This window comes from Oncorhynchus tshawytscha, linkage group LG19, assembly GCF_018296145.1.
Source record: "Oncorhynchus tshawytscha isolate Ot180627B linkage group LG19, Otsh_v2.0, whole genome shotgun sequence".
Lineage (NCBI taxonomy): Eukaryota > Metazoa > Chordata > Actinopteri > Salmoniformes > Salmonidae > Oncorhynchus > Oncorhynchus tshawytscha.
The window spans coordinates 47,373,385-47,386,608 of NC_056447.1; the positions used below are offsets into that span (position 1 = coordinate 47,373,385).

General features: G+C 44.0%; 1 protein-coding gene across 5 annotated transcripts in view; it reads left to right on the forward strand.

The window, feature by feature from the left end:
- The window catches only part of kif21a (kinesin family member 21A), a 57,453-nt gene that overhangs the window by 23,454 nt on the left and 20,775 nt on the right, over positions 1 to 13,224 (forward strand). For 3 of the 5 annotated variants that reach the window (XM_042301763.1, XM_042301766.1, XM_042301764.1), the window contains exons 4-17: positions 1,641 to 1,790; positions 1,938 to 2,069; positions 4,008 to 4,196; positions 4,530 to 4,645; positions 4,903 to 5,098; positions 6,382 to 6,571; positions 6,726 to 6,789; positions 6,879 to 7,076; positions 7,316 to 7,375; positions 7,808 to 7,895; positions 8,010 to 8,112; positions 9,050 to 9,238; positions 12,045 to 12,244; positions 12,463 to 12,570. In XM_042301763.1, the coding sequence (XP_042157697.1) occupies positions 1,641 to 1,790; positions 1,938 to 2,069; positions 4,008 to 4,196; positions 4,530 to 4,645; positions 4,903 to 5,098; positions 6,382 to 6,571; positions 6,726 to 6,789; positions 6,879 to 7,076; positions 7,316 to 7,375; positions 7,808 to 7,895; positions 8,010 to 8,112; positions 9,050 to 9,238; positions 12,045 to 12,244; positions 12,463 to 12,570 (1,983 nt within the window). The remainder of the gene's footprint in view (positions 1 to 1,640; positions 1,791 to 1,937; positions 2,070 to 4,007; positions 4,197 to 4,529; positions 4,646 to 4,902; positions 5,099 to 6,381; positions 6,572 to 6,725; positions 6,790 to 6,878; positions 7,077 to 7,315; positions 7,376 to 7,807; positions 7,896 to 8,009; positions 8,113 to 9,049; positions 9,239 to 12,044; positions 12,245 to 12,462; positions 12,571 to 13,224) is intronic. The other 2 variants (XM_042301765.1, XM_042301767.1) reach the window with 1 other exon arrangement.

Consider the following 13,224-nt stretch of genomic DNA (forward strand, 5'->3'; position numbering starts at 1 on the left):
ACGGAGACACAGAGGAGACACAGAGGCAGGGAATATAGGTAACATTCTACTTGTAAATATGTTATAGAGTGAGCTAGGGACAAAACCACACTCTCAGACATAGAGGATTACTTAAAATAATACACCAACCGTAGGCTGGCGCTACGTAAGCCTGACATGGCTGTTTGTGTATTATTTTAGGTAATCCTCTGTGTCTGAGAGTGTGGTTATGTCCCTATCTCTTAACCTCACTCTATAACATATTTACCAGTAGAATGGGGTTCTTGTAACCAAGAACCCCAGGATTACGTAGCGCCAGCGTCAGTCTGTGTTGACACGGCACAATTTAACTAGCTCCCATCTCTAGTCTCCTACACACGTTTCTCAGACTGTTGACTGTGGACAGCTGTCAGCGGGTGGGAGCAGGTTTGTTTGGGTCACGGTTTGGGGTGGCAAGGGTTAACACAGGATGACTGCACAGTTGTGTTTGCTTGTCATACTGACAGAAGCCTCATGAGGACAGACTTAGTCTGCTCCTTTTTATGACAGAGTAATATACTGTGTTTGTCATAGAAATAGAGTTAGTAGAAAGGATATGGCCGGAAAATCAACAGGATTTTGCTAAATCTACCCAATATTGTAAGCAATGATCACTCCAGCCGCCTCAGAACAGTGAATGGGAATGTCCATTCTACCAATACTAATTCTATGTCTGAGTTACCATAGAGAAAACAAATGGATCGATTATCAGCACAAACAAATAACTCACTGTTTAAATGCACACATTAAAGGGATACTTCGTAATTTTTGCCCTTTTATCTACTTCCCCAGAGTCAAATGAACTTTGGATGACATTTTTATGTCTCTGCGTGCAGTTTGAAGGAAGTTGCTATCTAGCACTAGCACAATTGCTAACTAGGGTTAGCGCAATGACTGGAAGTCTATGGGTATCTGCTAGCATGCTATTGGCGGCCATTTAAAATATCTACATATTTTGTCATAACAGTATTAGCATTTAGCAGCTTTAAAACTTATACTCTACCATAATACATGGAAAACCAGATGGGGGACATTTTGTTTGCATCTTAGGTTTATCCCACATAGCCTCTTATAACAACCAGAGATGGGAATGACTATAGAAATGGTTAATACCTCATTTGGGTACTCTATCAGTAGTATGTGGACTGGCAACAGGAAGTTCAACAAATCAACCAAAAGAAATGTTGTTACTTGTTCACCCCCCTTCCATAAAACTAGGCACTGGTAGAGCCATTTATTTAGAATATATACTGCTCTGGACCTTAGCCACTAGGACCTTCGCCACTAACACTAAGCTACTGTCGTAGAAAGGTCATTCTTGCTGCCTCCCGAGTGGCACAGCGGTCTAAGGCACTGCATCACATTGCTTGAGGTGTCACTACAGACTCGGGTTCGATCCGTGATTGGGAGACCCATTTGGTCCCAGCGTTGTCCGGCTATCTGTCTCTCTCTCTATAACATAATCAGATGTGATCTTGCATAGTTGTGATATCAGAACTCTGGCATAGGATATAAACATACTGTTAGAAGGTGTGATATTTCCATAGAATTTCACCGTGCTGAATTCAGAACGGTAACAAATAAGACTGTAATATTGTATTTCTGTATGTCCCCTGGTTAAGCTTTACAACGAGGAGGTGCTGGATCTATTTGACTCTACACGGGACCTGGAAGCTCGGGCGCAGAAATCCCACATAAAAATCCACGAGGACGCTAATGGAGGAATCTACACAGTAGGGGTGACCACACGGACGGTAGCCTCCGAGGCAGAGGTGTGTGCATTGGGATGTATGGTCTGGGGGTTCAGAAGAAATGTCTGGCTGTGTGAACACCATGTAGGACTGTAAAAACAGGAATAACACTGGACATGTTACCGCATAAAAGATCATTTACAATCTCGTCTCTGTCTCCTCACCCAGATGATGCAGTGTCTGAAGCTGGGTGCTCTGTGTCGTACCACGGCCAGCACCCAGATGAACGTCCAGAGCTCCCGCTCTCATGCCATCTTCACCATTCACCTGTGCCAAGTCAGAGTCTGTGCATCCGACAATGTACGTACAAGAGCAGATTATTCATTAGCCCGAGGGCCCGTCCCTTTGTGCTGTCTTTCCAACTGCTATCTTATTCCGTATCTACTCTTTCGTTGCTATGAGGCGACTCTTGTCACGTGTTACGACACTGTTACGACATGCTATGACAGTGACTGGAGTTACTCCTAACCTTGACATTTTACAGAAATCATATAGCTGCTCCTACGCTATCATGTTCTATTATGTTCGTTTAATGTGAATGTGACATCGATAGAAAGTAGAGGTCGACCGACATCGGCATGGCTGATTAGTTAGTGCCGATTTCAAGTTTTCATAACAATCGGTAATCAGCCTTTTTGGACGCCGATTACATTTCAATTCACGAGGAGACTGCATGGCAGGCTGCAATGAGCCAAGGTAAGTTGCTAGCTAGCATTAAACTTATCTTATAAAAAACAATCAATCTTCACATAAATCACTAGTTGGCTACACATGGTTGATGATATTACTAGTTTAACTAGCTTGTCCTGCATTGCATATAATCAATGCGGTGCCTGTTAATTTATCATCGAATCACAGCCTACTTCAACTTGTAATGATTTAACAAAAGCGCATTCGCGAAAAAGCACATTCGTTGCACAAATTGACCTAACCATAAACATCAATGCCTTTCTTAAAATCAATACACAGAAGTATATATTTTTTAAACTACATATTTAGTTAAAATAAATGCATGTTAGCAGGCAATATTAAACTAGGGAAATTGTGTCACTTCTCTTGCGTTCAGTGCCAGCAGAGTCCAGTTATATGCAACAGTTTGGGCCGCCTGGCTCGTTGCAAACTGTGTTTCTTCCTAACAAAGACCGTTATTAATTTGCCAGAATTTAACATAATTATGACATAACATTGAAGGTTGTGCAATGTAGCAGCAATATTTAGACTTTAAGAACATCCAATATTCAAAGGTATATGAAATACAAACGGTATAGAGAGAAATAGTCCATGCGTCATAATTCCTATAATAACTATAACCTAAAACTTCTTAACTGGGAATATTGAAGAACTGGGAATATTGAACCACCAGCTTTCATATGTTCTGAGCAAGGAACTTAAACATTAGTTTTTTTTACATGGCACAGATTGCACTTTTACTTTCTTCTCCAACACTGTGTTTTAGCATTATTTAAAGCAAATTGAACATATTTCATTATTTATTTGAGACTAAATAGATTTTATTTATGTATTATATTAAGTTAAAATAAAAGGGTTAATTGTTCATTCAGTATTGTTGTAATTGTCATTATTACATATATATATATATATATATATATATATATATATATACGGCAATAACGATTATTGGAGGACCAAAAAAAAGATTATTGGAGGTCCTCCAATAATCGATATTGCCGTTGAAAAATCATAATCAGTCGACCTCTAACAGAAAGTACTCTTATTACTGACATTCTATGTTTATGGTACTGGCATTCTATGTTTATGGTACTGGCATTCTATGTTTATGGTACTGGCATTCTATGTTTATGGTACTGGCATTCTATGTTTATGGTACTGACATTCTATGTTTATGGTACTGACATTCTATGTTTATGGTACTGACATTCTATGTTTATGGTACTGGCATTCTATGTTTATGGTACTGGCATTCTATGTTTATGGTACTGGCATTCTATGTTTATGGTACTGGCATTCTATGTTTATGGTACTGACATTCTAAGTTACATTACACTAATGGCATGGACAGTGCTTTTGTGCTTTTGACCAGCCAATGCTCTTATCCAGAGCGACTCACATAAGCAATTAGGGTTAAGTGCCGTGCTGAAGGGCACATTGACCGATTCTTCATCTAGTCGACTCTGGGATTCGAACCAGAACTTTTGCTTTCTGGCCCAATGCACTCATCCTCTAAGCTACCTGCCGCCTGTTATTTCTACCTCGCAGACAGACAACAACGAGACAGACAACAACGAGACTGACAACAGGATTGCTAATGGCAACTCAGAGATGGAAGAGTATGAGACACTGACCGCCAAGTTTCACTTTGTGGACCTGGCCGGTTCTGAAAGGCTGAAGAGAACCGGTGCTACAGGAGACCGAGCTAAGGAGGGAATCTCCATCAACTGTGGACTGGTGAGAGTTTGGCTGTGGCTCAAATGGACCCTATTCCCTATAGTAGTATGCAGCTTCTGACCCACCCTTTCCCTAACACACTACAGGGATCTGGTCAAAATACAATATAGGAATATTATATCATGTCAGATGAGCCCTTTCAAAAGAGGCAGCAATTTATTTCTTAACCTTAAAGAGCCATCTAGTGGTTACAAGCAATACCTTGCAAATACTGTGAAGTCGTGACAGCCCAGTATGAACACAAGTAGACTCCTCGAATGAGAATCTTTCTGAAAATACCTTTCAATGTCTGTTTTTCTGAGTTGTTTTTTGGTCAACTCCTCCAAACTGCAGCTTGCTCTGGGGAATGTAATTAGTGCTTTGGGAGACAGGAGCAAGCGATCCACGCATGTGCCCTACAGAGACTCAAAACTCACCCGGCTCCTACAGGACTCTCTAGGTGGAAACAGGTCTGTTTGCCATTGGTCTGGCCTTTCTCCCTCTCTCTATAAGCATTGTTGTCATAGCAATCTGGTATGATGTGCCTGTCAAACTAAATGCATTTTGGCAATCAATACAAATTGTACATATTAAGAGTCAGCTTTGAGGTGTCAGTCTGTTTCTTGTTCAGCTCACTTGTCATTGGCTTGCCAAGGCAAAGCTGTTATGTTGTTGAATGCATACAGTGAGGAACCCATGTTAATTTGAATTCTCCCATTACCCTCAGCCAAACGATGATGATAGCCTGCATCAGTCCGTCTGACCGGGACTTCATGGAGACTCTGAACGCCTTGAAGTACGCTAACAGAGCCAGGAACATTAAGAACAAGGTGATGGTGAACCAGGACAAGGCCTCCCAGCAGATCTCTGCTCTCAGGACAGAAATCGCCAGGCTACAGATGGAACTGATAGAGTACAGGACCGTAAGAGACAGGGATGGAGGGAGGGATGGGAAGGGAGAGGGAGGGATAAGGGGGTGGAGGGGGGGATGGATAGGGGGGGAAGAGGGGGATGGATAGAGAGATGGGGGATGGATAGAGAGATGGGGGATGGATAGAGAGATGGGGGATGGATAGAGAGATGGGGGATGGATAGAGAGATGGGGGATGGAGTGATGGAGATGTGGGGGATGGAGATGAGGGGAGAGAGATGTGGGGATGTGGGGGGAGAGAGATGTGGGGAGGGGGAGAGAGATGTGGGGAGGGGGGAGAGAGATGTGGGGAGGGGGAGAGAGATGTGGGGGGGGAGGAGAGATGTGATGTGGGGAGGGGGAGAGAGAGATGAGAGGGGTGGGGAGGGGAGAGAGAGATGTGGGGATGTGGGGAGAGAGAGAGATGTGGGGAGGAGGAGGGGATGTGGGGAGAGAGAGAGATGTGGGGGGGAGAGAGAGAGATGGGGGGAGGAGAGAGAGAGATGTGGGGAGGGGGAGAGAGAGATGGGGGGGATGTGGGGAGAGAGAGATGTGGGGGGAGAGAGAGAGAGGTGGGGAGGAGAGAGAGGGAGTGGAGTGAGGGGGGGAGAGAGGGGGATAGGGAGAATGATGAGGGGGAGAGAGGGGGATAGGGAGAATGATGGGGGAGAGAGGGATGGGGAGGGAGAGGGGGATGGAATGATGGGGGAGGGAGGGCGATGGGGAGGTAGGGAGAACGATGGGGAATGTGGGGAGGGGGGGGGAGAGCGAGAGAGATGGGGAGATGGGGGAGAGAGAGAGATGGAGAGCGATATGGGGAGGGGAGGGAGCGAGAGGGGGAGATGGGGAGGGGAGAGGGAAAGAGATGATGGGGGGGGGGAGGTAGGGGAGAGAGGGAGGGGGAGAGAGGGAGCGATGGAGGGGGAGAGAGAGAGAGCGATGGGGGGGGAGAGGGAGAGAGAGGGAGGGAGAGAGAGAGAGAGATGGGGAGGGGGGAGAGAGATAGGGAGGGGGAGGTGAGAGGGAGAGAGAGCAAAATTATGTGGTGCACTTACACTACATGACCAAAAGTACGTGTTTTGTTGGGCATAGTTAAGAGTTGAGGAAAGGTCACATATTGTGACACGGAGGGAGAGAGGCTGAGAGAGGGGGGGGTATGGATAGAGAGGAGTGAGAAAGTAAATTAGATGAGATAAACTGGATAAAAAAGAAAACGGGGAGTATATGAAAAAGAGTCCGAAAATAATTTCCCGTTAGTGAATTATAATTTGATCTAAACCCATTTTCCTCTGGTAGGGTAAACGTATGGTGGGAGAGGATGGTATGGAGAGCATCAACGACATGGTCCATGAAAACACCATGCTGCAGACTGAGAACAGCAACCTGAGGATCAGGGTCAAAGCCATGCAGGAGACCATTGACGCCCAGAGGGCCAGACTCACACAGTACCTCAGTGACCAGGCCAACCAGGTCCTCGCCAGGGCAGGTGAGTGGGGTGTGAGAGATGAGGGAATGTGAGGTGTGGGTTTTCGAATGTGTCGATATGTCTGTGCCAATCCCCTCGCGTCTTAAACAGTTCATAAGTGTGTGTGTGTGTGTGTAAGTGTGTTTCCTAAGGTTTTCGTGTGTTGTTTATTCAGGTGAGGGCAGTGAAGAGATTGGGAACATGATCCGGAGCTATATCAAAGAGATAGAGGACCTCAGGTAAGTAAATGTCTCCCCTATATTAAGACCTTTCATTTGTCATTTCAATTTGTCAATAAGCTTTACTGTTACCCCCCTCCTCCCCCTAGGGCCAAACTCCTGGAAAGTGAGTCTATGAATGAAAACCTGCGTAAGAACCTGTCCCGTGCCTCCTCACGCCAGTCCTTCTACCCCGGAACCTTCTCCCCTGCCCTCCTGGCCCCCGAGAAGGAGGCCTCCGACATCATCGAGATGGCCAAGAAAGATCTGGAGAAACTCAAGAAGAAGGAGAGGAAGAAGAAGAAGAGGTAAAAAGAGATGGTGGTTATGGAACCAAATGATTGTTTTCTTGTTTTGGAAAAAACTAACTCTACTACACTGGCAGTTATTGTACAGTATATCCTCAATGTGTTGCCATGGTGAGTAACAGTTTGTTTCTCCCTATGACTTCTCTTCCTTCCAATTCTCTGTACTTCCTGATTTCCTTCCTTCGTTCCTTCCTTGTCACCTCTCCCCTGTGACCTTCGATCCTTACCTTTCCCTGAAGGCTCCAGCAGCTGCTGGAAGAGAGAGAGAGGGAGGAGCTTGTAGAGGAGGAGGATGGCAGGTTTGTCACAGGTTCCCCCTTCCCTTTACCACATTGCCACTCCCATCCCTCGCTTCTTCTAAACCGCCATTTTGTTTTGTTTAGCAGGCAGTTGACACACCAGAAGGAAAACTTCAGTTCTTTCTGTGCTCACTTGTTTGTTCACCCCGACTTGCTGATATGATGGAAACAATGCTATTGGTTCTGTTTTCATGCACCACCAATGGCCTTACCTCTAGCTTTTTTTAACACCCTTTATTTAGGAAGATACTAAAAAAACGGATTCCTTTACAGATAATTACTGTACTTTCTTTTTTTTGTGCTGCTGCATATTCTGTCATGTTATTATGCTTTTGGTTGTCTTTTTCCCCCTCTAGAAAATAAATACTATTGAACCTTTGGTCTGCTCAGTTCAATGTTGTCTCACCCTGCCCCTCTGTTCTCCCCGACTAGTGTCGTCAAGGAAGAAGTCCCCGACAATGACCAAGACCAAGGGATGGAAAAAGAGCTGACTGAGCGGTCCAATGACGAGCCTGAGATGGTATATTTGACAACCTATTAGTCCAATGATATCTCAGGATTAAGAAGTGTTTTTGCCCACTCCATTTTGCTGACACTAGATCATTTTCTATTCTATTTTTGTTTGTGACCTCAGGAGGGGAGTGACCATGAGGAGGAGGAAGATGAGGAGGAGGAAGAGGAGGAGATGGATGTGGAGGAGAGCTCTGATGATTCAGACTCTGAGTCAGATGAGAAAGGTAAAATAGCCAAATCGTAGAAATAGCATTTATAGATGGGACATGGCTCTCCATGTTTGAGTCAGTGAGTAGGGTTACATGCACACAATAATACGATTATTGTGGACAGTCAGATTAATATAATAGTTTTGTTTAAAACGTGTACATGCTTTGCAAAAACAATTTCCCTAATAGACCTGTTTCCATGGACGCATCTGAAATCAGGCTACCCGATGGGACTTAAATAAATGCAGAAAATCACCAATCAAAATAAACGTTCTACCACGGACATATAAAATGTGTATGTAAACTATTTCTAAGATGTATACTTTTCAGTTTTTCAGAACTCACTTTACTTGAGCTTAAGAGGGAGGCTGGTGCTACCCGGTGCTACCCGGTGCTGTCACATACTCAGATCAAATACTTTGCTGGAGCACCAATTTAAGCATTTTACATGTATTAATAGTTTGAAAGATTGCTCATAAAACCAGGGGTTTTAATCGGCGTATGCTTACTTTGATCATGACCTTACACTGATTTAAGTTAAAGAGAATTAGGTGTTTACATGTCTCATGCCATAATCAGCCTACTGCCAGAATCAGTTTAATATCTAATTATTAGTGTGCATGTAAATGTACTCATTGATTTGTTGTAAGACAAAAACATTGGAGTGCTATCTATTTTAGAGACTCCCTGCAGCATCAAGGAACTAACATTCTTGCAAAATGAGACATTTGTTTTTTGATAGAGAAATTTGTTTCATTAACTTACCTGGTTGAATGAAGGCAATATGTTTTATTTTAAAGGGTGTGTAACAGCTACTGTAAAGTATATGCCACCATGTTTACTATACTTCAGCCAGAGAACTTCCAGGCGGACCTGTCCAACATCACTGTGTTGAGAGATACTAAATATGTCTGTCTATGTGAAACCCATGTGAATGTACTTCACCCACCAGAGAACTTCCAGGCGGACCTGGCCAACATCACGTGTGAGATCGCCATCAAGCAGAAGCTGATCGATGAACTGGAGAACAGCCAGCGCCGTCTGCACACGCTCAAACAGCAGTACGAACAGAAACTGATGATGCTGCAGAGCAAGATCAGAGACACACAGCTGGAGAGAGACCGGGTGCTGCACAACATGGGTAAGTGTTATCATGGTAGGAAGTGAGAAGTGTGACTGCTGCAGAGCTACGGGGTACGGCAAAGGCCGTCACTGGCTTCAGTTGACACTGTGAAGAGTTTTTGATTTTGCTGTGGTTCTTTAGAACCAGTGACCCGAAAGAAAGCAATTGAACAGCTGGATTTTACTGGAGAGCTGGATTTTACTTTACCCCCTACTCTAACATACTTGATTCAGCTTATCACTTTAGGTCCTGGGGCTCAATTATCAATCGTGCATTTCTTTAACAATTCTGGCGTACGTGGGGATTCTAGGATTTGCGTGCGAAAGTTGGATAAATTCCAATAATTTGTGGCGCATGCAAATCCTAGAATCTCCACATACGCCAGAATTTAGTTTAAAAAAAGATATAGGCAACATACAGTGCCTTCGGAAAGTATTCAGGCCCCTTCACTTTTTACACATTTGGTTACATTACAGCCTTATTCTAAAAAAAAAATGTTTTTTAAATAATAGAATCCTCATTTAATCGACACACAATACCCCAGAATGACAAAGCAAAAATGTATTACACATTTTTAAAAAGTATTTATATAAGTATTCAGACCATTTGCTATGAGACTTGAAATTGAGCTCCGTTGCATCCTGTTTCCATTGATCATCCTTGAGATGTTTCTACAACTTGGAGTCCACATGTGGTAAATTCAGGCACACACCTATCTATATAAGGTTCCACAGTTGACAGTGCATGTCAGAGCAAAAACCAGGCCATGAGGTTGAAGGAATTGTCCGTAGAGCTCCGAGACAGGATTGTGTCGAGGCACCGATCTGGGAAAGAGTAACAAAAAATGTCTGCATCATTGAAGGTCCCAAAGAACACAGTGGCCTCCATCATTCTTAAATTGAAGAATTTTGGACCCACCAAGACTCTTCCTAGAGCTGGCCGCCCGGCCAAACTGAACAATCGGGGAGGAGGGCCTCGGTCAGGGAGGTGCCCAAGAACACGATGGTCACTCTGACAGAGCTCTAGAGTTCCTTTGTGTAGATGGGAGAACCTTCCAGAATGACAACCATCTCTGCAGCACTCCACCAATCAGGCCTTTATGGCAGAGTGACCATTTAGAAGCCACTCCTCAGTAAAAGGCACATGGCAGCCCACTTGGAGTTTGCCAAAAGGCATCTAAAGACTCTCAGACCATGAGAAAGTGTCACGTCTGGAGGAAACCTGGCACCATCCCTACGGTGAAGCATGGTGGTGGCAGCACCATGCTGTGGGGATGTTTTTCAGTGGCAGGGACTGGGAGTCTAGTCAGGATCGAGGGAAAGATGAACGGAGCAAAGTACAGAGAGATCCTTGAATGAAACCTGCTCCAGAGCGCTCAGGTCCTCAGACTGGAGCGAAGGTTCACCTTCCAACAGGACAACCACCCTAAGCACACAGCCAAGACAATGCAGGAGTGGCTTTTGGCCAAGTCTCAATGTCCTTGAGTGGCCCAGCCAGTCCCCGGACTTGAACCTGATTGCACATGTCTGACGAGACCTGAAAATAGCTGTGCAGCAACGCTCTCCATCCAACCTGATAGAGCTTGAGTGGATCTGCAGAGAAGAATGGGAGAAGCTCCTCAAATACAGGTGTGCCAATCTTGAAGCATCGTACCCAAGAAGACTCAAGGATGTAATCGCTGCCAAGGATGCTTCAACAAAGTACTGAGTGAAGAGTCTGAATACTTATGTAAATGTGATATTTCAGTATGGGAAAAAATAAATACAAATGAATCCAAAAGTGTCTAAAAACCTGTTTTTGTTTTGACATTATAGGGTATTGTATATAGATTGATGAGGGGGAAAACGATTTAATCCATTTTTAAAATAAGGCTGTAACGTAGAAAAATGTGGAAAAAGAGAAGGGGTCTGAATATTTTTCCAAATGCGCTGTATTTTCATTGATAAATCAGAGGCATATTATATTTGCGTGGTAGTGAACGGTCCTGCCTGGATAACACCCCTCCATTAACCTTTTATAGCAATGAAAACACCCTCATTTGCTCTATGATTTGGAGATGATGAAACTGGGCCATGATGGTGCCTAAAAGAAAGCGCAATGTCAAATTTGATCCCAGCTGTGTAGGGGGGTGTAGAGGTGTGTAGAGGTGTGTGTACGGGTGTGTTGGGGTGTGTAGAGGGGTGTGGGCAGAATGTTACAGTGACTTCTCCAAACTAAACATCCGTGCTGCCTAGCAAGTGACAAACACTGGTTGCGTTTTCTACAAGATTGATTGTACTTTTGAATCATTTAAAAATAAATGTTAGAACCCATACTTCTTTGCAGAAGACAACTTGTTGTTCATTATATTGTTCATCAATACATGATTGTGTTTCTATCTCCTGCCTTGGTATAGGAAATGAAATGGGCTATGATGTCATGCACCTAATCCTATCACACAGCAAATATAGCCGTAATGTCTCATATGGTCAAGGCTACCGGTCTATTTACTTTCCTGTATGCTTGGCTATTGAATGGGGGATTTTGATAAATGGTAGACTACTATTTGTTGTGTAGCAGGAATCATTTAAACCAGTTATGTCAGAAAGGGAGAGACGTCCTGTGATATGTGTGGAGATGCGCACACTCATCTGCCAGGGTTAAAATGTAGAACCACCAACATTTGCAGGAAAACTGGTTGAGGCAAAGTTTAGAGTATATTTGCAAGCACCTTGGGTAAATAAGACCCCTGGTGAGCAGCTGACCAATAGAGTCAGGTGTGAAGTGTTACAGCAGAGGAGTATTCCTTGGGTCAAAAATGACCCTTTTGTCTTTGCCCCCTTAGGCTCAGTGGAGACGTGCAGCGACGATAAGGCTAAGAAGATCAAGCAGGAGTACGAGAAGAAGCTGAGCATCATGAACAAGGAACTACAGAAGCTACAGTCAGCCCAGAAGGAACACGCACGCCTGCTCAAGAACCAATCCAAGTACGAGACGCAGCTGAAGAAGCTCCAACTGGACGTCACAGAGATGAAGAAGACAAAGGTATCAAGAAGACGTCCTTGAACCACGAACGATACGACACTGTTAACCACTGTGAGGTGTTAATGTTTGTTGGTACTGCATTGATACTGATATTGATGGGAGGAATCGGCCGGAATGAAGTCGAACCGGGTCCGCTGCCTAGTTCCAGCGCTCCACTAGGAATGTTAAGTAATTCAAGACTGATGTTGATGTAAATGTGAATGTGCTGTATTGTGCAGGTTCGTCTGATGAAGCAGATGAAGGATCAGCAGGAGAAGAACAGGATGACAGAGTCCAGGAGAAACCGAGAGATCGCCACCCTCAAGAAGGACCAGCGCAAACAGGAGGTGAACCATAGGATCTGTAGCTTAGTTTGTCAGGCTTGGAGCTGAACGGGCCTCTTCATCATGCTGACCCAAACTGTTTTCTTATAGCTCGTTATCCAGTGACTATAAAGTTGTAACAGTTTCACCATTTAAGCGTTCCAGCTTTAAGCACCTGTTAATGCAACTTACTGCTACTTCTGTAACTAAATGCCATGTTAATGCAACTTACTGCCATTACTGAATGCCGTACTAATGCAACTTACTACTACTGGTGTTACTGAATCCCATGCTAATGCAACTTACTACTACTTCTGTAACTGAATGCCATGTTAATGCAACTTACTGCCATTACTGAATGCAGTGCTAATGCAACTTACTACTACTGGTGTTACTGAATCCCATGCTAATGCAACTTACTGTTACTTCTGTTACTGAATGCCATGTTAATGCAACTTACTGCTACTGGTGTTACTGAATGCCATGCTGATGCAACTTAATGCTACTGGTGTTACTGAATGCCATGCTAATGCAACGTACTGCTACTTCTGTAACTGAATGCCATGTTAATGCAACTTGCTGCCATTACTGAATGCCATGCTAATGCAACTTACTGCTACTGGTGTTACTGAATGCCATGCGAATGCAACTTACTGCTACTGGTGTTACTGAATGCCA